This window comes from Mangifera indica, chromosome 18 (assembly GCF_011075055.1).
Source record: "Mangifera indica cultivar Alphonso chromosome 18, CATAS_Mindica_2.1, whole genome shotgun sequence".
NCBI lineage: Eukaryota > Viridiplantae > Streptophyta > Magnoliopsida > Sapindales > Anacardiaceae > Mangifera > Mangifera indica.
Window position 1 is genome coordinate 11,280,787 of NC_058154.1, and position 23,533 is coordinate 11,304,319.

At 34.8% G+C, this 23,533-nt stretch overlaps 3 protein-coding genes across 3 annotated transcripts; 1 reads left to right on the top strand and 2 right to left on the bottom strand.

Moving 5' to 3' along the window:
- Positions 1-470: 470 nt before the first annotated feature.
- LOC123201515 lies at positions 471-1,707 on the top strand. Its single transcript, XM_044617051.1, has one exon. It carries the CDS (start codon positions 629-631, stop codon positions 1,640-1,642), a length of 1,014 nt encoding a protein of 337 aa, XP_044472986.1. The 5' UTR covers positions 471-628; the 3' UTR covers positions 1,643-1,707.
- A 1,771-nt stretch (positions 1,708-3,478) lies between these two features.
- On the bottom strand, positions 3,479-6,751 carry LOC123201813 (probable galacturonosyltransferase 12). Its single transcript, XM_044617377.1, has 6 exons — positions 6,440-6,751; positions 5,518-5,576; positions 5,249-5,404; positions 4,577-5,167; positions 4,193-4,495; positions 3,479-4,105 (listed from the first exon to the last, which is right to left on the bottom strand). The coding sequence occupies exons 1-6, from the start codon at positions 6,651-6,653 to the stop codon at positions 3,821-3,823; spliced, it is 1,608 nt and encodes a 535-aa protein (XP_044473312.1). The 5' UTR covers positions 6,654-6,751; the 3' UTR covers positions 3,479-3,820.
- Positions 6,752-16,739: 9,988 nt separating this feature from the next.
- LOC123202110 (cytochrome P450 71D11-like) lies at positions 16,740-19,169 on the bottom strand. The gene is made up of 2 exons (XM_044617859.1): positions 18,197-19,169; positions 16,740-17,556 (listed from the first exon to the last, which is right to left on the bottom strand). The coding sequence occupies exons 1-2, from the start codon at positions 19,094-19,096 to the stop codon at positions 16,915-16,917; spliced, it is 1,542 nt and encodes a 513-aa protein (XP_044473794.1). The 5' UTR covers positions 19,097-19,169; the 3' UTR covers positions 16,740-16,914.
- Positions 19,170-23,533: the final 4,364 nt, after the last annotated feature.

Genomic DNA, 23,533 nt, shown 5'->3' on the forward strand with positions numbered 1-23,533 from the left:
TTGGATTCGAAGGCCTTCGGTATGGGCATTAGGTATCAAGCACATTGCACGATAGGCCAAGGGCCATAATTAGAGGGCCTGTCAACTTGCAATCTTAGATTGGTCAAGTAGAGAACAATAATAGCTTGGTTTGAGTTTAATTTATTTGAGTTTGGATGTGAGTTTGATTTGAATGACTCTGAAATGAGTTTAATTCAAGTGAACCTAATTAAGTTCGAATCTGAAAGTAAAGTATTTTTGAGTTTGATATGAGAGTAAAATATTTTTGAATCCGAATTTTGAAAGTGTTTGATTTGTCACGCTTATAATTTTAAAAAATTTTGATATTAATTAATTAAAATAATATTATTTTGATGAATATATATTAAAATAATATCGTTTTAAGTTTTTTTCCTTTTTAAAGCTGGATTATAATATTTATTTGAGTTCAAAAGCCCAGGTCGAGTTTATATTTAATTAGGATTTGAACTCAAACTCCTACCCAGGGAGTCCAGCTTGACTATGAATCCTTTTGGGTAAAATTTTAAGTCAAAAGGAGTAGCAGCAACTGAGAGGCTACCAATCTGCCAACCTATCTTATCTTGTTAAGAGTTTTTCTGCACCATCTTCTTCTCTTCTCTTCACTCAAATGGCTTCTGATCTCCTCAAACTTCATGTACAAACTTTCAAAACAAGTGCTTCTTCAACCCGAGTTCTACAAACCAAAACCCTCTTGCCACCTCTATCATGTTCAATTCGTTACCAATACAATTCCTATATCTCTTCTCTCCCATCAACTATCTCTCGCAAACTTCAGTACCAGGCTCTTTCTCTGCGCTCATCCTTATCTCTCTCCACCCCACCAACGACCAAAGAAGAAGCCATCCTTCAAGCCAAAACCTGCCTCTCAACTACCCTTGAAAAGCCTCTCAACAACCCCAAGCTTGCTGGCAAATTCAGGAAACTAAAACAACCCAGATTCCGTATTGAAATTCCAGTCATTGATGACTCACCATCCCCCCTCGCTCAACTTGCTTTTGATGTGTTTAAGGACCTTCTCATTAGAAGGAAAGGTTCATCAGTCAAGATCTTAATTCTTTGGCCCGATGTTGCCTTCACAGAAGCTGCAGTAAAACTCTTTGAGTCGCATTCTGTAACACAAGTTGAGCATGTTGTGTTATCTTCAATTCCTAATGGAAATAACAGAATTTTGAGTTCTGCTGATGTGGCAATATTTTTGGCGCCAGAGGAGTCTCAACTGGCAGTTATAAAGACAGTTTCTGAGACTTTGTATCCAAAGCCAGTGGTGATTTTCAATCCCAGATGGGCTTTTGAAGAGGAGGAAAATTTTGGTGATTTGAGTGGTTTTGTGGGTTCTTTTGATGTGATATATTCATTTATGGGATTGGAAGTTCAAGGTATTTTGAGTAAAAGAAAAGGAGTTATTTTCAAGTGTGTGAGAGATGGAGTTTTGAGTGGTGAAAGGTGGAATGTTCTTGTTGAAGAAGAAGGAGAATTGAAGGTGGTTTCTAGGTTTAAAGGGCGACCATCGATAGGTGAAGTTGAGATTGTTTTGTATAATTTGATGGCTATTAACTCTCCCATAACCAAATCTGCCAAGTTTTTGAAAGATTTGGTGTCAAATGTAACTGGGAAAAAGTAAGTTTGGTTGTATACTTTGATGAAAATTTTCCCTTAAATAATGAACTTTATGATTCTGTTTCTTGAGTTTGTTAGTGAGTTTTAACTTTAGCTGCATTGAAACTTCTAGAAGTTTGGTAGGATCTGAAATTTAGACTGTTCCTATTATCTTCTATGCTGCAATATTTTTGTTGGCGACATTAGTGATGCATCTCAATAGGGTACTTTAAAACTGGCTAAATGTTTTTTTGGATTCTGGATTTGTTGGCTCACAGGATGATTTTTGTCTCAGTTTTAGACTTCTTGAGCAGCTAAAGTATGAAAATGATCTAAGTTTGGTTCTTGCTGAATAGATAGAAAAGGTGATTTTGAGAAGGTTCCCAACAAAACATCTGATTTTGTCAAGCCATTTTAATAGTCAAAATTAAATGTAAAACCAAGAAGATGGTTTGAGGATGTCACCAGAGAGAGGGAGAAGAAACCACTGTTTTTGACATTAACTGCTGAATTGGATTATTAACTAAAATCACTTAATGAAGAAAGTTTTGAGAAATTTAGTAAGGTAATATAATTTTCTATTTTCTAAATGAAATGTTAGATGAGTTAATCACATCAAGTGGTTGAACTTGCACTTCAGCTTAAATTGCGAGCAATGAATTGTTGTTCTTCATTGGTGGGAAGATGCAAGATCATAAAGATAAAGGATGTTGGTGTTGACCTTAGAATCTGATTGTTATATATGACCAATATGACCTATTATTCACTAGACCTAGCAAATAGACGGGTTCAGCTAGGTGTGGACCGGGTCGATATAAGTGCCTGTAAAATAGGTATTGGTGAAGATTTATAAACTCGTCCTTGACCCAACAAGTATGGATCGACCCGTTGGTTATCTATTAATATTAATTTTTTACTATTTTTCTCTTGTTTTTATTATTTTAATGTATTTTTTTTTTAATTTTTAATATTTTTCTCTTCAAATACATAAGTACTTTATGGAGGAATGAAAATTTACCTCAAATTATAAAAACGTTTTTTATAAATTTGAAAAATTTTAGCATTAAACATGAAATAAATATTTATAATAAAATATTTAATGCTTATATTTTTTAAATTTGTTTTCAACACAATAATTTTTTTAATTTTAGGACAGATTTAAGTTCATTTTATATCGAAAAAAGAAAAAATATATAAGATTTGTGTTGAGTGTATTATAAATTTGATGTTAAAGTGAAAAAAGAAAATAAATAAAAAAAAAGGTGACCTGTGGGCATATCCAACCCATCTGCAAAAATTTATTACCCATAGGTATAGGTTCAAAAATCTAAAATTCGTACTTGTATTTAACCTGTCCATTTTGCCACCTCTACTATTCACTTTCTTGTTATTTTGATCTTTGCTTGTTATCTGGACTAAAGAAACTAATGTTTATAAAATACATCTATCAAAATGTCCGCATCTAAATATAAGGTTGCTTATGGAAACTTCTACCTTCAAACTTCAAAGTCCTGCTTGGTTCAGCTTGCTTCATTTCATGATTTGCTGGGATGAAACTTTTTATTTTTGGTAAGGGGGATTCCCATGCGAGCCGGAACGCTTCTTCAAGGCTTGCCCCATAACTATTGTACCAGTTAACGTCAAAGGTCTAATTTTGGTATGATATCAGCGAGTTTTGAACCCAAACTCTCTTTTTTAGGGATTTCACATTCTTTGCAATGAAGCATTATTATTATTTTTCTTTTGCTAAAACAAACGGTAATCCTATTTTTATTGACCCATTACAAGGTTTGACTTGAAGCTGAAGTCTTGATGCTCAACTAGCAACAGTTCTAGTGCACTAGTTCTGTATTTGACCAAATTTTTAGAAAAGAAATTTGATTTCATTGATTTGTTCTTGTATTCTAGTCGAGCTCTTAAGAATAAGGCTCATGTTTATGTATGATAGAAATCTACAACATATAAGATAAATACCAATGGCATAAAATCTTTCTAACGCGTTTTTTTTTTTGTGTGTGGAATGTTTGACAAAAGGAAGAAGAGATCCAGAAGACATAAGCCTGGTGCTGTTTTGATTTTACATTGTGTATTGGCAGCCTCCATTAATGAAGAGCTCTCTCCTCCTATCTCTTTTCCCTTTTATCCCATATACAGATTGATTTTTCATCATTAATATGGTCAACAAATCGTCTCAAAATTCAGCCTAATATGCCCTGATATGACAGCTCCTTATGAACTTATTAGAAAAGTTTATATACTTAGACCACAATGACCGTAGTTTTGGGAAGGCTATGTCTAGCCAGGGCTTTGCTCTGCCATTGAAATGGATGACACCGGCAGTCTCAGCATTGGCAAAACTAGTATTTTCCTGGTATCCCAGGCCCAGCATATGCCAGAAAGGATCAATTACATGGACATGACCATGGAATGCTATTAAACCTGGAGGCAATGTCCCTAGCCGCCACAAACTCAGGTCTGATTTCAAGTTCTGCATAGCGAGAAACCGGATAATGTAAGAGTTCGGTAATTTTAATGAAGCCATTGTGATATTTCAAACGTGTTTGAGTGCTTTTACCTCTTCTAGCCAGTGATGGTATGTGTGGCTTATGTTTGTTTTCCTCCAAGCCTCTAGATCAAATATGTTCATGCCGTAAGCCCAGGCACATTCATCAGGGTCAAAATTGCTTGATATCAAAGGATGGGAGAAATTCAGGTAACTCTTTAACTTCTTTGACATAACAAACTTATCTTCCCCTCTACATGTCTCTACGGCTCCGTTAACTTTTCCGGTCATGTCAATGTCCCACAGAGGCGAAAGATCAGTTTGAACCACAATGTCATCATCGAGGAACACCGCCTTGTTGAGGCTGGGAAACAGCTGCAGCCAAAGTGAATTCAGTGCAAAATCAGCAAGAGCATTCTCAGCTTCTGGAGGGAACGAAAAGAGCATGATTCTTACCTCTGGTAGATGAATACGAATGTGATTCATCAAAGAGTTGTATTTAGGACTAAGTGCTTGTAGCTTTGAAGCGATGACAACCGGCTTCTCTGTGTTATTTGCCACAATTGCTGATGATCCCCCTCTAAACTGTGAGCGTACGTGTTGATCTTTCTCCATTGCTTCTAAAACCGGCACCTTACCCTTCGAAAACCAATCAAATTGGTGCAATGCCTTAACCTCAATTATAGCAGGTGACAATGAGTGCAATGAGAACCATGCCTGCATTGGATAGTAAGTTTTCCTATCTGTTATTATGTGCAGCACAATTCTCTGGGGGTGTAACGAGTTCTTCACAAGAGACGTCGCAACGACAGATGTAGCTAGCACATTGTCAGAGGCAAGGACGAAGTGAAAGTAGGTGTTGTCAACAAGGGCTGGAACAAGTTCTGCTGAGGGGAGCTGAAGGCGAGCAGCGGCATTAGTCGAGTGTTCACTGGCTAACCTTAGAGCTAGGCAATGGAGCTCCTTCGGTATACTGCTTGATGCTACATGCCGGTATAAATACTCTTGGATTTTCGCTGTTCTAGTCCTTTGCTCCATAAGTGTAACCTGTAACACATCCAAAAACTGATTACTTGCCTTACCTTAACATAAATTGGAATTCCAAAATGCTGGATTTTTTATATTTACCATATCTCTAAGCTTGACAGCAAAAGTCTTTGCATCTGGGTTGCTTTCCTTAATTTCAGCCATGAATTCTTCCATTGTCTGAGGAATATCAGATCTTCCTAGTAATGCATCTTTGCTGATGGGTTCTTCTAGTACTTGGTATATCACTTCTGGGATCTTTTACAAACCAAAAATAGTTCTAATTTAGTCATATAAAATTTGCAACTTTTCCAACATTAAACATTTGCAGAAGAAAATTTTTGAAGTGAAAATAAGCGGCCAGAGGTTACATTTTTAGAACCAGAAGTTCTTCCCAGGGTTCTGGGTCCTTGTTTCTTTCCCAGGCAACCTAAATCATAAGGAAAAGAAAATTCAGGTGAAAAAAAAAAAAGAACAAATCAGTTCCTAAAATAATCACAATTGTTATGCAATCTATTTCTTCTTCTTGACAGTAAGGTGGTTATCTAGCATGGAAACAAAAACATGTGGTTATCTAGCATGGAAACAAAAACATAGAAACGTGAAAATGTTGAAACAAAAACACTAAAACATGTTTTCTAAAATATATAAGAAATAGAAACGTGAGAAAACGTATAAAACCAAAAATTATAAGAGCTTTTTTTAATAAATTCAACCCCCGTATTTCTTAAAAAAAAGTTGTAAAATTGCAATAACTCTTTAGTTACAATAAAATGTGCACTCATCAACAATCAAATAAATAATATATATCAAACTTAACGAAATCAATTTTTCGAGCATTCATCTATAATTGGAGAAGTTAGAGATGGAAAGGAAATGAATTTAAATATGTTAGAGAAGAGAGGAAACAAAATCAGAGTTAGAGTTCGAAATTATAAAGAAGTTTAAAATCTAAAATCAATTAAAAAATATGAAAAAGAAATGCGTTTCAAAATTTTTTATATTTTCAAAACGCTCTCCAAACATTTTATACTAGTTTTAGGGCGTTTCAGAAATGAAAATATCTCAAAACGCATACGTGCTTCCTAGTTAGGTGGTAACAAAGAACGAAGCTTAAATTTGTATTAATTTATGATTATAGACCAATGAACAACTTCTTAATTTCAGAAGAAAAAAATTATGGTAACAGTAAGACGAATAGAAGACCAATGAACAACTTATTAACCCCGGCATCAGTATATGAATGAATGACTATCATATATGATAATATTTTTTTCTGAAAATGAAGGTTACCTCTATTGGAGCATTTAGCTTCTCCAGCAATGGAGTCCACAGTAGTCAAAACGAACACAAACCGAAGAAGAAACGTGAAGAACAAAAGAAAATAGAACAGCATTCGATATGAGACCCTTCTGGAACCAATTACCTTCACTCTAATAAACTCTCTAACACCTTTGCCTGGAAGAACTGTAACATGCCTCAAACTGGGTGATATATGAAGCTGCATGTTCTATCAGAAAACAAAAGGGTAGCTAGAGTTCTTCTTCTTTCTGACTTATTTAGTTCATTTGCTGTGAAAGTTTGGAGAAATCCCAGGTAGACAAATGCTGTAAAAGGAAGGATTTTGATGGTGTACGTTAAGGTTGCTGTCCGTTACCTAACCTTGCTTAGCAAATGGGCTAGAATAAAACACTTCTATACCAAGTTTATGTATGTTATGAACACATGCAGCTTATGAAATTTGAGAAACAAAGAGGGGTTGTTAAGGAGAAAGAGACAGGGAACTTAGAAGAGGCTGTGTTTTTATTCCAAGTGTTGGGGATTTGGCTTGGTTTAGAAGAAGGGAAGTTGAGACTTAGCTTTGCCTGCACATGAAGTCTTGAAATTGTAGCATACACAATTTAGAAAATTAAAGAGTGTAACACCTTTAGACAAATTCTATATTGGTAAAACATAAGAGAAATGTTAAATTTATATATATATCTCATAATATTTGAGGATATTGATATAAGATTAGTTAAATAGTTTGTGAAATTTTTAAAATTGACAGGATACATTTTGGGCCTATGATAAATTGTATGTTCAAAATAGACAATAGATCAAACTATTTAAACTAGGATATTATACCTCAACAAGTTTATGGAGTCCCATCAGGGGAAAAAGGGGCGGGGAGGGGGGGTGTGGTTTGACTGTGACACTTTTATGATCTTTAGGCAAATCTCATACTAGGTATGTTAAGATAAGATGAATTATATATTTAAATTGAATAATATTTTAATAATAGAGCGATGTATGAAAATACAGATTTTGCAAACAGGGTAATAGACTTTTGACAATACTGAGTTTCTGAATGGAAAATGACTCTCTCTCTTTCTTTCTCAAGTGGGGTTTGGCCTCCGGTTGTTGGAGTGAAAACGCAGGAACTCTTCTTTAATTTTAAAATCATATAGTGACAATTAACTAATTTTATTTGCAACTTTATGTTTTGTCAGGACTTAGATTTGCCCTTTCAATTTGCATGTGAAAAGTATATGAAGAACAGAAAAAGGATATCAGGGTGAGTGAGATTGAGACTTCAAGTTTGACACCTTTAACATCAATTGATTTTTTAGCCTTTTAAAGTTTTTGTTTTATGTTCATTCTCTAATGTTATGGTAATTCAGTACATGAACCCTTTAAGGGTCTATCAGAAAATTAATTCTTTTAATTTTTTACTAGTTCCAATAGTAAACCATACTGAACGAATTAATAATCCAAAAAAATTAATAAAAAATTAATCAATAATATTGGACCGTATCGAACCAACTTGTGAGTCTTATCTCACGGATTGGAATATGAATTGTTAAGCCGACGGGTTTCGCATAATCCACTTCTTTCCATGCCAGGCAGAGGCGGGCCATATCAAATGCCCGAGCCTATTTGACACCTCCAAATATATAGAATGAAACATTTTAACTTGAGTCCTTATTCCACTAAAGTAACTCTTCAAGGTTTCCTCAATTATCCCATTATTGTGCGCGATGAATTTGACACATTGAGATATTATGGGAACGATTGAACCTGCAAGTCTTGCTTCTGGCATCTGGGATTGATCTGCTAGACGACATGATAGCTGGCTGCATGTTTAATCGCACAACGTTGAGCCATGCATTTCCAGATCAAATAAGCATTTTATTTGTTATTCAAGAAAGAGATTCTTTTGACAGGCTTGGAAATTTTAGTTTCCTGAATCTGGGTCAAGCCTAGTCCTGAGTCTCCCGACCTTATGAAAGATTCACATACTCCAGAAGAAGAAATCCGTATGGTAAAATCACTAACTACATGATGCATGTCACTATAAGTAAGTTAAAGTTTAATAAACGTGACAAAAGTTCGAATTAAGATTTTCTCTTTAGAAGTTTTAATGATCTACCAGTTCCGCTAACTTTTGGGGTTGTCTCATAATTTTACTTTTCGCATATGAAACCTTCCGCTAGGCAGCACTTCGCAAGTTCACTTCAGTGGAAATATTTGTAGGATCCAAAGACATAAACAAAACAAGGTCTAATGTTGGCACCTTAATGATAAATCAAACTCAATTCAGGGCCTTTAAAATATAGTTCTCCGTGCCTTTATACAAGGAAACAACCGTCCCAAATTGTTCAAGGCAGTGTCCCATAGTTCAAACACTGCTATCATCAGTTCAAAATCGAATCAATTACATTAAATAGATAAAATCTTAGATCTAATAATTAATCCTATAACTATTGCACTGGATAATTCAAAAGTCTTATCTTGATTTGACATATTTGGGTCTTGAACTCAAACTCTCCTGGGACTAATGGATGGCTCTACACTTTAACCAGTGAAGATATCCCTTGGAGACATTGTCTTTTTTTAATCATAGCCAACTTCTCTTGCCTTCAATTAATATGTTCTAAATTAGCCCAGTCCGGCCCTTGCATTTATAGTGAACAATTCCCATGCCTCTTCATCCAGACATTAATAACTTATTGGCCTGCCTGCCTGCCTGATTGTACTGAGAATTGGAAACTGTTCTTTTTTTTTTTTTTTAATATTATCACAAAATTTGTCTGGCTGTGCTGATGATCGAGAACGGTGACATTACCAGTCTAACAAACATTTTAATATTTAGCGTGGATGGATGATGGATCTTCGATCTTTGGGCCATACTTGCCGACAGAACTGTTCTCTTTGAGAGTATCTTTACATAATTTTTATATTTTTTATCCTATTAAAAGCCAAATACAACAAGAACAAACAACTGTATAATGTTATTCTAACAAACTTCAGAAATTGAGTAGCTTGAGTAAATAATCTATAAAGCTCCTGTTATTTCATCTTAGTTCTTTTGTACTTTGCTGCTTATGCTGTATATAGAACATTATTGTTTGTGTTTAATCAAACAAGAAGTCAAAAATTTAATTTTAGATGGGATTTAAACTCAACTCTCTTATATATATGAAATCACATTTATTAACACTAAGCTACCTTTGAGGGACGCTGACACTTGCCCAATGCCAAAAGGTCAAGGACATTGGTGACCTAATGACGGGAGTTGACGACCAAAGCCTCGGTGAATGGTGGCCATAACTATAATAGTCCTAAGGTAGTGAAATTCCTTGTTGGGTAACTTCCCACCCGCACTAAAACTGTAACGATTTGGACTCTTTCTTGAAGGGAGACTCTATGAAAATGACATGTCTACAAAGATGTGGATTACTTGCACCTAGACAGAATATCCCTATGAAGTTGGTGGAGCTTTTTGTACCTTTAGATACTCAACTAGTATACAAATACAAAGAAACAATAGTGAGCAGTGAGGCACAAAGATCAAAGATCCATCCACACATGCTCATGTGTTAGAGATTAAAAATCTTACATCTAATCAATAAAATATAAGAGAGTAATATATAAGTGTTGTGGATTAGATTTTAACATAAGCTAATTGATTTTATGTAATATGAGTTTCAATTTTCATACTTGTAAATCTAATATATATTTTCGATATGGTATCAAAGCACAAGTCAAACGATGAGTCTAATAATCTAAAGTATTCCTGAATACAAGTAACAATGCACACAACCAAAAATCAGTTGAGTCAAGCAATGAGGTCTAACAGCCTAGGTGGTTACACTTGAGCAAGGATATTGGAGATTAAAAGTCTCATATCTAATAAATAAAACATAAGAGAGTGGTATATAAGTGTTGAGGATTGGACTTTAACGCAAGCTAGTTGATTTTGTATAATATGAGTTTCAAACTTCACACTTGTAAGTCCAATATATATTTCCGACATATGTTGGCAAACTTTATGTTAATGGCATTGCGAGCCGCCAACCTTTTCTGCCACCAACCCAACAACAAATTTCAATTTCAAATTAATTCAATCAAAATCAAATTGTGATTTACATTGAATTACTTAATTGAATTTGGACCGAATTAAATTTGGTATGATACAATTATGCTTTTGATTTTATAACGAAACCACACCTATCAACCTGCCATTACGTCGACACTACCGATGATCGATGAAACTGTTCATTGAATTTTTTTTATAAACGGAAAAACAATCCGATGATTTATGCTATATATGTTTAATATTCTTATGTTATATGGAAGTAAGCAAACAAATACTTTTGCAAAAAATATTTGCAAAAACATGCACATATATGGAGGCAAACAAGACTTTCACGTGAAAGAAAAATGGAAACAAACAAGCAAAGTCTTCTACATATTCATTATATTCCCTGCAAGGTTCAGCGCATTATATTTAAATATATTCAGTATAATATTTTTGTTGGCATGAGTTGTCATCAAAAGAGAAAACAGGGGAGATTGGAGGCCATTTTAGAATGAACCTGAAATGAGAGATTTTTTTTCCTTCTATAGCTGCTTGTAATTATAGCCAAGAAATTTGTATAACCAAGAATAGCATTATCAATTCTTATATATAATCATTGTACTGTATCATTGAAAAGTGAAAGAAATAGAAAAAAATCTTCTAAGAAAAATGATATTCTGACATGGTATCAGAGCGAAGTTCCAAAACTCTGGTTTCCATTGTCACAAATCTCTAATTTCGAATTTCTTTTCTTAGCAAAAATGGAGGATGACGAACCCAAAAATGGAGATAATGTCTCACAGTCAGATATTATTCTATTTGAGTTAACTACCAAAATGACTATTGCACTCGCCAAAGTGCAGACCCCGACTCTAACCACTGAACCTGTTGTGGCCCCAATTGGTGTCAAGCTAGATGGCTCTAACTATGCTCTTTGGTCTCAAGTTGTTGAGCTATATATTTCAAGAAAAGACAAGATTGGCTATATTAATGGGGATATTCCCCAACCTCCTTAGACTGATCCATCCTTTCGAAAATGGTGAACTGACAATGCCATTGTCAAAGGGTGGCTGATTAACTCCTTGGACCCATCATTGATTGGAAATTTTATTAGCTTTCCCACAGCAAAATCAGTTTGGGATTCTATTGCTACCACATATTTTGATGGTAGTGATACATCTCAAGTATATGAACTTAGACGTCGTGTGACGCAACTAAAGCAAGCTGGTGGTTCCCTGGAGACATACTATAATAACCTTCAGGGGTTATAGGGTGAAATAGACTTTCGGAGACCAAATCCAATGAAGTGTGCTGTGGATATTCAACACTATAATGTTTTACTGCAGGAAGAAAGAGTATATGTCTTCTTGGATGGGCTTAATGACAGATTGGATAACATCCATGGAGATGTACTGCAGATACATCCCTTTCCTACTATTGAACAAACTTATGCACATGTTCGTAGAGAAGCCATCAGACAAGCTGTAATGGCCAATGGTAATATCGATAATACTTCAGGAGCAGTTCTTACACAAAAAGTCTTAAACAAGGATCCTCCGAATTTCTTGCCTTGAGTAGTGGAAAATCACACTCTCCTTCCAAATCTCGGCCATCCGATGGAACCAAGTGCACTCACTGTGAGATCACCAAACACACTTGGGAAAATTGCTTCAAGCTTCATGGGTATCCTGATTGGTGGCATGAACTTCAGGCTAAAAAACGTCGTGATGGAGGCATGGCAAAAATGGCCACTAGTATAATTGAAAGCACGGGTACAACAACTGCAGTCACTACAGAACCTCATTTATCTCTCATACCAACAGGTGTTGTTTCTTAAGAAGCAACTACAATTCCAAGTAATGCCCTATATAGTACTCACCCAGATGCTGATAACGATATGTGGTTGCTTGACTCTGGAGCTAGCGACCACATGACCTTTACTGCCATAGATTTCACTCAAACCACTTTACCTCGACGTACTAGCATCGCCAATGCTAATGGTGTGATCTCTCCAGTTACAGGAGTTGGCACAGTGACCTTATCTCCTTCTCTTCAACTACATAATACCCTACTTGTTCCCTCTCTTTCACATAAACTACTATCTGTTAGCCAAATTACTACTGACCTAAATTGTGCAGTGCTAATTTACCCCAATTTTTGTCTTCTTCAAGATATTCTCACCAAGGAGATCATTGGGTGTGGTACTAAGAAAGGGGGACTCTATTATATGGAGGATTTCAGTATCAGTAGAGCAAATTATGTGCATCTCCTCACTGGTAATAAAGAACAACAGATTTTACTTTGGCACCATCGATTGGGACACCCATCTTTTAACTACATGAAATATTTATTTCCAGAATTATTCTCAAATCTCCAAACTTTTGATTTTACATGTGAAACTTGTATTTTGGCTAAAAGCCATCGGGTTTCCTACCGAGTGAGTTTGAATAAAAGTAAAGTTCCTTTTGCCTTGATACATTCTGATGTGTGAGGTCCTTCCCCAGTGCCTAATGTGTCTAGTATACGCTGGTTTGTGACATTTATGGATGATTGTACTCGTATGACATGGCTATATTTGCTCAAAAATAAAGCTGAAGTGCTGCATGTATTTAAGTCCTTTCATATTATGATTCAGACTCAATTCTCTGGAAAAATTCAGGTTCTGAGATCGAATAATGGTGGAGAATATATTATACTTCCAAGAATGTGGTATTATTCATGAGACTTCGTGTCCACAAACTCCTCAACAAAATAAAGTTGCTGAACGGAAGAATAGACACATCCTTGAGACCACAAGGGCACTTTTGCTTGGAGCTCACGTGCCTAAACGACACTGGGCTGCTGTTGTTGCTACTGTTGTTCATCTTTTAAACCGTATGCCCTCTAAAGCCTTAGATTTTAAGACTCCCCTATAAGCTCTCTCTCAATTTACTCCTTTGTCGAATAAATTGATGCTTCCACGTAAGGTGTTCAGGTGTGTAGCATATGTTCATCTTCACAAAAATCAAAGAACCAAACTTGATCCCTATGCATGTCGATGTCGATTTTTGGGATATGCTACCCATCAAATAGGCTCTTGATGCTTTGATCTTACCACACAATGAACCTATCTAACTATGGATGTCATTTTTATGGAATCGGAACATTTATATTCATCCAATTCTATTCTTCAAGGGGAGACACAAGATGAAGCATTGAATTGGCTGAAATGGGACTGGGCAAACTCCATGGACTCTAGTTCTAATAAGACACATGGTAATGTAAGCACAATGCCAAGTGATGAAGATAAAGGTACTCTAAGAGATGAAGCTGCAGGTATTCCCAGAATTGAAAATACAACACCTGAAATGGAAACAGAACAACCAGAAGCAAAATTTGAAGTACCTCACTCTCCCCCCTTTGTAGTACCTATAGACCCAACTCTTGAGAATGTTCCTGTGGTAAGTTCTAATATTACTCTTCAAAATGATAACATGGATATTTCTTCTAGTTATAACTTACCTTTCAGGCGTAACCGAGGCAAACCACGAAACAAATACTCCCCTGAGGTGAGAAGAAAAGGTTAAGATATCCAATTGCAAACTATGTGTCCACAAAGAACCTGTCTGGGCCTTTTAGGAACTTTATCCGTGAAGTATCCTCCCATCATATTCCCACTAGTATTGATGAAGCCTTAATGGATCCAAAGTGGACTCCAGCAATAGAAGAGGAAATGGAAGCACTGCTAAAAAATAAGACATGGACTTTAGTTCCATTATCGGAAGGAGCAAAAACAGTAGGATGCAAATGGGTATTTTCTATCAAATACAAGGCCGACAGAACTGTTGAACGGTATAAAGCTAGACTGGTAGCTAAGGGATACACGCAAACTTATGGAGTAGATTATCAGGAGACATTCTCATCGGTGGCCAAGCTTAACACAGTCAGAGTCTTATTGTCATTTGCGGCAAACTTAGATTGGTCATTACATCAATTTGATGTAAAAAATGTCTTTCTCAATGGTAATCTAGAGGAAAAGGTATACATGGAGGTTCCACCAAGTTATACGATCTCCTTAAAACCACAAATGGTGTGTAAATTGCAGCGAGCTCTTCATGGATTAAAACAATCCCCTAGAGCATGGTTTGGAAGATTTAGCTTGGCAATGAAGAAGTACGACTTCCACTAAAGTAACTCGGACCATACTTTTTTTCTGAAGCATCGAATGGGCAAGACAACAACATTGATAGTATATGTCGACGATATGATAATTATAGGGATGATACAGAAGAAATATCTCAGCTTCAAAAGAAGTTAACAGCTGAATTTGAGATGAAAAACTTAAGGAGATTGAAATATTTCCTGGGAATAGAGGTGGTTAAGTCTAATCGGGGCATATTCCTCTCACAACAGAAATATATTTTAGACTTACTATCTGAAGTGGGAATGCTAGAATGTAAGCCTACGTACACTTTGATGATACAAAATCACAAACTAGAGGAATATTCAGACCAAGTACCAACAGATAAGAGAAGATATCAGAGGCTAGTTGGCAAGCTAATTTATCTTTCTCATACTCGACCTGACATTACTTATGCTGTGAGCGTAGTTAGTTAGTTTATGCACTCCCCAAGTGAGGACCATATGGATGTTGTAATTCACATATTGCGCTACTTGAAGGGCACTCCTGGGAAGGGCATTATGTTTTCAAAAAACCATCATTTGAAGATTGAAGGTTACACAGATACAGATTGGGCAGGGAATCTCTCGGATAGAAGGTCTACCTCTGGTTATTTCACATTTGTTGGTGGAAATCTAGTTAGACGGAGAAGTAAAAAACAGAAAGTGGTAGCACTCTCTAGTGCTGAGGCAGAGTTCTGCGGAATGGCCAAGGGACTATGTGAGCTTCTTTGGCTCAAGCTGTTGCTAACAGAGATTGGTTTTGCGCCTACTTCAGAGATGAATCTTTTCTGTGATAATAAGGCTGCCATTGACATCTCTCATAACCCAATTCAATACGACAAGACTAAGCATGTAGAAGTAGACATACACTTTATTAAGGAGAATCTAGAAGCCAAGATCATCAAATTTATATTTGTAAAGTCCAAAGACCAGCTAGTAGACATCCTTACCAAGGCTGTCTCGAACAAGGATTTTCACAACTCACTTGACAAGTTGTGCATTAGAGATATGTATGCATCAACTTAAGAGGGAGTGTTGGCATGAGTTGTCATCAAGAGAGAAATCAGAGGAGATTGGAGGCCATTTTAGAATGAACCTTAAATGAGAGATTTTTTTTCCTTCTATGGCTGCCTGTAATTATAGCCATGAAATTTGTAAAACCAAGAATAGCGTTATCAATTCTTATATATAATCATTGTACTATATCATTGAAAAGTGAAAGAAATAGAAAAAAATCTTCTAAGAAAAATGATATTCTGACAATTTTTTGCTTGTTGAATACATTGCATTATATTCATATTCTATACAATCTCTGTAAGATTCTATGTAATATTCGATGTTTTATATCTTACGCCAAGACCTTCACTGCATGTTCTTCACAGGTCGCTTATTGGATTATTTTTCTATGTGTTACTTCAATATCAGATTAACACCAACTAGAATTTAGGGAGATAAAATCAATTGAGTTTAAAATTTTCTAAATTTAATATAAAAAAATTTAAACTCCAAAATTTTTAAATTCACTTGATCTTATTTAACATATATATATAAATCTTATTTCAAATATTGATACCAAATATCTATACATATTTTATCTCTGTAATGCATAAAAAGAAAGAAATAATAATATAATCTTTATCTGGTTTCTCAAGGTTAAAGATAAAGGATAATTTAGGTATTCCAATATATAAAGTGGCAAAAATATTTAGGATGTGAAAAGTGTGGTATAAATGTATAAGTTGACACAAATTAAGGTAAAAAATTTAATATCCCAATATTTAATGAGCTTCATCTAAATAGAAAAGGATTTTTTCTATAAAAATATACGCTTCCACTTTAAGTATACAAATAAGTATGCATTTGATATATGTTATCATGTGATGAGGTGATTTTAAATAATGATAAAATAACATTCAATCACATAATGACATATTATATGAATACACAAAAATAAATAGCCATATCATTATTCTTATTTTTTGTGTATTTAAGCAACAACTTCATAACCAGGTAGCAAAGCCAGCTTTCAAGTTTTAACCGATAGATTATTAAGTTTATATTAAAATAAAACAATGAATCAATTCAAAGTTCAGTCAAATTAAACTTTAATATTTTTTTCACCGAGGAATTCTACCAAATTGTCCCAGGCGGAGCAGAATGAGACTTGAACTCATATCTTATTATACATGATACTTTTTTTAACTCAAGCTGCAAGATAGAATAACAATGACTTCTTACTCTCACTAGGAAAGCAAGTTAAAAGTCAATTATAATCTGCAACTTTCATTTCAGTCTCTGGCTGATAAAGGATCGGGATGACTCTTAAATCATGTTTCCTTGTAATTGTCACACCAAATCTCTCTTCCATTTCCAAATCTTCCTCCTTCATTCCACCTGCAAGTTTCCAATCAAAATGGTACAGCAAAGATGCCAAAGGAAACTCAACATTAGCTAGCCCGTATGTAATTCCTGGGCACATCCTCCTCCCTGCGCCAAATGGGATATATTCGAAATTTGTTCCTCTATAGTCAAGGGAGCTATCGCTGAACCTCTCTGGATTGAAGCTCTCAGGCTCCATCCAATACTTTGGATCCCTTGCAATTGCCCAGGCGTTGATCATCACTTTGGTTTTGGCTGGCACGTTGAACCCATTGATCTCACATGGCTCTCTACTTTCTCTTGGAATTAATAAAGGAGCAGCTGGGTGTAATCTGAGAGTCTCTTTGATTACTAGCTTCAGGTACTTCATTTCGCTCATGCTCGTTCCATCGACTTTCCCTTTTCTGTTGAAAACTGCCCTCACCTCAGCTTGAGCCTTTCTCATCACTCTTGGGTTTTTTATAAGCTCAGACATTGCCCATTCCATTAGAGTTGCAGATGTGTCACTGCCTGCACTGAAAACGTCCTGCAGTGGAGGGTTATATAATCTTAAAAATATTAAGTTCGAAGAGATAATTTTCAGGTTTTAAACATGGTTGATAGAGATAGATTATCCATAGAACTCTTAAGGATTTGATATAGATAATCTACTTAACATGGAAACTGAAATGTGAAAAACACTAAAATACTAAAACTTATTTTTGAGAATGAATACGAAAAAATATAGGGGTTTCTCATAAATATTAAATTTTATAAATAAATAAATAAATATATTTCTCTTTAAAAAATAGTGTTACAATAAAGTGTTCGTTAGGTTAATTTAGTCTATCAACTAACAATCAAATAAATAAATAGTGTATATCAAACATAATGAGCCAAATTTTTTAATATTTGTTAATGGCTGGATAAGTCGAAGATGGAGAAAAGATGAGTTTTAATACATCAAATATAAGCAAAGTTTTAAATGTTGTAGAGAAAAGGAGAAGAAATCAGAGTCTACGTTTGAATTTGTAAAGGAGAGTAAACACAAAATCAATTAAAAAAAGAAATCTTTTTCATGAAGGCGTTTTGAATTTTTTATATTTTTGAAATGTCTCTGGAAGGTTTCGTGCCAGTTTCAGGGCATTTAGGAAATGGAAGATGATTGTAAAATAAAAAATACTTACAAAAAGTACTGCTTTGACGTTCTGGGTGGTTAAAGAAAACTGAGGATCGCCATTTTCCTGAAACTTCAAGAGAACATCAACCAGATCCTTATCTCCTTCACTCCTGTCAGCCATCTTATGTTCATTCACAATCTTTTCAAGAATTCTATCACATTCCTGCATCAGCTTCTCCATTTTTGCCTTGACCCCACTGATCGAATAGAGAAATCTGATGGAAGGAAACAGATCCGCAATATGAAAACCCGCTAGCAACTGTGAAACCTCCTTGATAGCCGCTTTGAATTTCTCTTGATCTTTGCACTTCTTCCCAAAAGCTGCCCTCGCTGTGAGCCCATATGTTGATGAAAAAACTGCTTCAGTGAAGTTCATCACTGATCCTGCTTTTGCAGCAATAGAATTGATGAGATTAGCCATCTCTTCTTCTCTTAAAGATTGTAAAGACTGGACTCGTTTCAAGCTTAAAAGCTCCAAGGTACAGATTTTCCTTAATTTTCTCCAGTATTCACCATATGGAGAAAAGATTATATCAGTGTAGCCATAGGACATAATATTTGCTAATTCGTTAAAAGGCCTCGAAGCAAAAACAGCATCGTGAGTTTTCATCACTTGCTCAGCGAACTCCGGCGAAGAAACAACAATGGTAGAAATTTCTCCGAGCTGGAGATGCATAAAGGGGCCATATATCTCAGCCAACTGGCGAAGTCCCCGGTGAGGAAGAGATCCCAGAGCGGCAAGCTGGTGAAGATTTCCAATGAAAGGCAATTTCCGTGGCCCTGGAGGAAGATTTAAAGCTCCATTGTTGGTTTTAGATCTTTTCCCTACCTTCAGCACCGTGAAGATAATGATAAGAAAGGTAAGAAGGACTGAGGGAAGAATTGAGGAGGGGATTGGGAACTCCATTTGGCAAGCAAGGTTGGAAGAGTTAAAGTGAGAGGAATATTACACAATTCAGCCTTTAACTCAACAACTGCTGGAGATGGACAACGCATCAAATACTTTAATCTCATTTTTTGTCCCCATTGAATAAATCTTTTTCTCTTTTTTCCGTTTTCGTCCTGCCTCCAGTACAAGAATTATAAGGAACCTTTGTCTTCTTTTGTGGGAAAATTCTTCATATATTTTTCTCTTCCTTTTACAAAAAAATAATAAAATATTTACATAATAAAGATATATTTATAATAATTTAATTAAAAATAAATTATAAAATATATAAGAAAAATGATAAATCAGAGATATTTATCTCACTTCATCTTTGATTACGATGATTTTAAATTCCTACTCTGGTTTTCATCTTTAGTAGACAATTTCTCCCTTGTACAGAAAAGTCTGAGCAAGTCAAGTATCGGGTCAAATTGTCCATCCATCACGTGGGTTTCATTAATGAAATATTTTGAAGATCTCCCATGATATGAGACAAATGGCAACAGTTTCAAACAGAGTTTTCAATTATCACAAAATCGTCAGCACAAGCTGACAAGAACCATGCGTAGATGGATCTTTGATCTTTGTGCCCCACTGATCACAATCATCTTCTTTGTTTTGTTGCCTACTGGTCCCAATAATTTTCATCTGTGAAGTACGAATGATGTTGAATGAATTTTTTTTTTAATCTCAATTAAAAGATTATTTATTGCATAACAAACGTAATTATGGTTGTGATATTATTAAAAAAAAAATATAAAATATTAATATTATTTAATAATTAAAAAATAATAACAAATATTAATGTCTGCCAATGTCAATGAAGATCTTAAAAGAGAAAACTGAATTTTATGTTTTGATTAATGGATGATTGAATTACAAAAACCCTAACCTTTTTATAGGTTTATCTATAGGAGACTAGGATCGTAGAAAATAATTTCAATAAACTTGAATTAAATTAAGTTTTTTTAGAAAAAATAAATTAAAAATTATTTATTATATTTTATAATTTTTTCTAAACTAACTTTTTAAATATTCATAAATTTTAATTAAATGTCAAATACTTAACAACAACATTAGTATGTTAACATTAAATTAAACCTTTCTTTCACACAACTCTCCCAACAAACATGCCATCTTAACATCTTTTATCATTAGCTCATATCACTAAGTATCTTCGGCTACTATATTTTTGTATAAACTAAATAAAATCAATCAATTAATCCTAACTTTAGGATATAACCAGAAGTTATAAAACATTAAATCGAAAAAATTTAAAGTTTTAAAAATACTTGGAAAACCAATTCTTATTCCAAGATAAGGACTGCACTAGTTTTAATAAAATAATAAGAACCAATGTCTTGTCATGCATAACCTAAGTTGAAGTACACCTTTAGTTTTAGTTGTCGTTACTAAGGCCAGCATATCTCAATTCATTTTGTATAAACATTTTACTATTTTGCGTGGATGGATGATGGATCTTCGATCTTTTGGCCATATTTGCCGACAGAACTATTCTCGTTAAGAGTATCTTTACATAATTTTTATATTTTTTATCCTATTAAAAGCAAAATACAAGAAGAACAAACAACTGTATAATGTTATTCTAACAAACTTCAGAAATTGAATTGGTTGTGTAAATAATCTATAAAGCTCCTGTTATTTCATCTTAGTTCTTTTGTCCTTTACTGCTAATGTTGTATATAAAACGGCTATTGTTTGTATTAGAGATGACAATTTAGACCCAATTTTAGGGGTCCCGACCCTCCCCGACTCTAACGAGGAGGAGATTCTCTAATTAAAACAGGAAAAGGGGTAGGTATTGGGACAAAAAAAATCTCCGTAATTGGGGACGGGGATACATATGTCCCTACCCCACCGCTCCCCTCCCCTCCCCTTTCCTCTAAATCTAATATATTAATATATTTACTAAAAATTATAACCTTAATAATTTTTATTACAAAATTGTCACCCATCTTTTAACCCTAAATCTCCTTTTCCTTCAATTTTTCACTCTGTAGCCACTCACTCCCTCTCCCAGCAAAAGCTTCCATTTTTCATTCTACAACCGCACACTCCCTCTCCCAGCCAAAGCTTCCATTTTCCTCTCCACAACCACACATTCCCTCTCCCAACTAAAGCTAAAACAAAGCACAGACTAAAATTTCTCAATATTAAGGTAAAATTTTCAAACCCTAAGTTGTATTTCTTTTAAAACAATCTGAATTTTCAATTCTTATTAAATTTTCTTTTTCCTATTATTCCTTTTTTGTTTCGTTTCGATGGAAATTGTTTGAATTTTGTGTTGTTTTACAGAGAATTGGAAGAATCTGAAATGAATGTGAAGTGTATTTTTCTTGAAAAATTTTGTAGAAAAGTAGCAGAAAGGCCAAGGGATCTGGCTAAGTGGAGTGAGATTGCTGATGTTGTAGCACCATTGTCTATTCTAGTTATTGCTAATGGCGATGTCTGATTATGATGATTTTCAACGCATTAAAAGTGCTACCAGTAGATATTGTCTAATTGTTTTCTTATTTATTTAAACTTCATAGTGTGATAGAATTGGCAATGTCAATGTATGAAACAATGATTTGGACATTTAATTATGAATCTTTTATTTTATATTACAGGAAAATGTGCTTGAAAGATTTAAATATTGTATATAAAAAGTGGAACATTATACAGAAGTTGTGAGATCTCTTCGATATACTTTTGTTTAATTAATTTCATTCTAATAAAAAAGGTACTCTTTTGTAATTTCGTAAAATTTATTTATTGATTATTAGAATTATTAATAATGCACCATTGAAGAGTGTATATTCATAAAATATTGAGAAATTAAAATTTATTAACTTGGGTATGGGGAAGGGATTTTTTCCTGCGGGGATGAGAAGAAGATTTTCTTTCGTGGGGAGAGGACAGAGATTCTTTGTAATCCCCGTAACGGGGACGGGGACAGGGACTGGGATTGATATCCCCTCCCCGTTGCCATCCTTAGTTTGCATTCAATTGAATAGTCAATCAAAAGTTTAATATTAAAATATTATTGGATGAGATTTAAATTTAATTTTTTTATATATGAAATTCCTTTTGTCAACACTCAAGCTATCCTTGATGGAGGCTGAAGCCTGTCCACTGTCGAAAGGTCAAGGAAGTTGGTGACATAATGACAAAGGAGTCAGCGATCAAAGCCTCAGTGAATGGCCGCCATAACTATAATGGTCCTAAGGCAGCGAAATTTCTTGTTGCGTAAGTTCCGACCTGCTTTAAAGATGTAACGATTTGGGCACTTTCTGGGACGGAGACTCTATGATAATGACATGTCTACGAAGATGTCGAGTACCTGCACCTAGATAAAAAGACCCTATGAAGGTGGTGGAGCTTTTTGTGCCTTTAGATACTCAACTAGTATACAAATACAAAGAAACAACAGCGAGCGGTGAGGCACAAAGATCAAAGATCCATCCGCACATGCTGGCAAACTTTATGTTAATGTACAATAATATTGTTTAAAAATGTTGCCAACTCTCTAAGAAACTTGTCTTATATCATGGGAGATTTCAAAAAGATTTCGCCAACGAAATACTTAAAATTGTTGATTTAGAGGCTGAATTCTGTAATATTCCTCGCACTTTCCTGTTCCAATCCTGCCAATATGGAGCTCCCAGTCACCTTCTCAATCCTTCTTACCTTTCTTATCTTTGTTTTCATGGTGCTGAAGGTAGGAAAAAGATCTAAAACCAACAATGGAACCTTAAATCTTCCACCAGGGCCACGGAAATTGCCTTTTATTGGAAATCTTCACCAGCTTGCTGCTCAGGGATCTCTTCCTCACCATGGACTTCGAGAGTTGGCCAAAATATATGGCCCCTTTATGCATCTCCAGCTCGGAGAAATTCTACCATTGTTGTATCTTCACCGGAGTTTGCTGAGCAAGTGATGAAAACCCATGATGCTGTTTTTGCTTCGAGGCCGTATAACGAAATCGCAAATATTGTGTCCTATGGTTATACTAATCTAGTCTTTTCATCGTATGGTGAACAATACTGGAGAAAATTAAGGAAAATCTCAACATTGTTGCTTTTAGGCTTGAAACGAGCCCAGTCTTTACAATCTTTGAGAGAAGAAGAGATGTGTTATCCCATCAATTTTATTGCTGCAAAAGCAGGATCAGTAAATAACTTCACCGAAACAGTTTTCTCAACAATTCAGATTGTGTCAATGTATCTACTGAATGGAAATATACCCACTTTAAGTACATAAATAGATTCAAACTTGATATGTATTATCAAATGATATAATAATTTTGAATTAACGAAAAAATAATATTCAATCATTTCTTTTATTTTTATTTTATTTGTGTGTATTTAAGCAACAATTTCGCACCCAGCTAGCAAAGCCAGCTTTCAAGTTTTA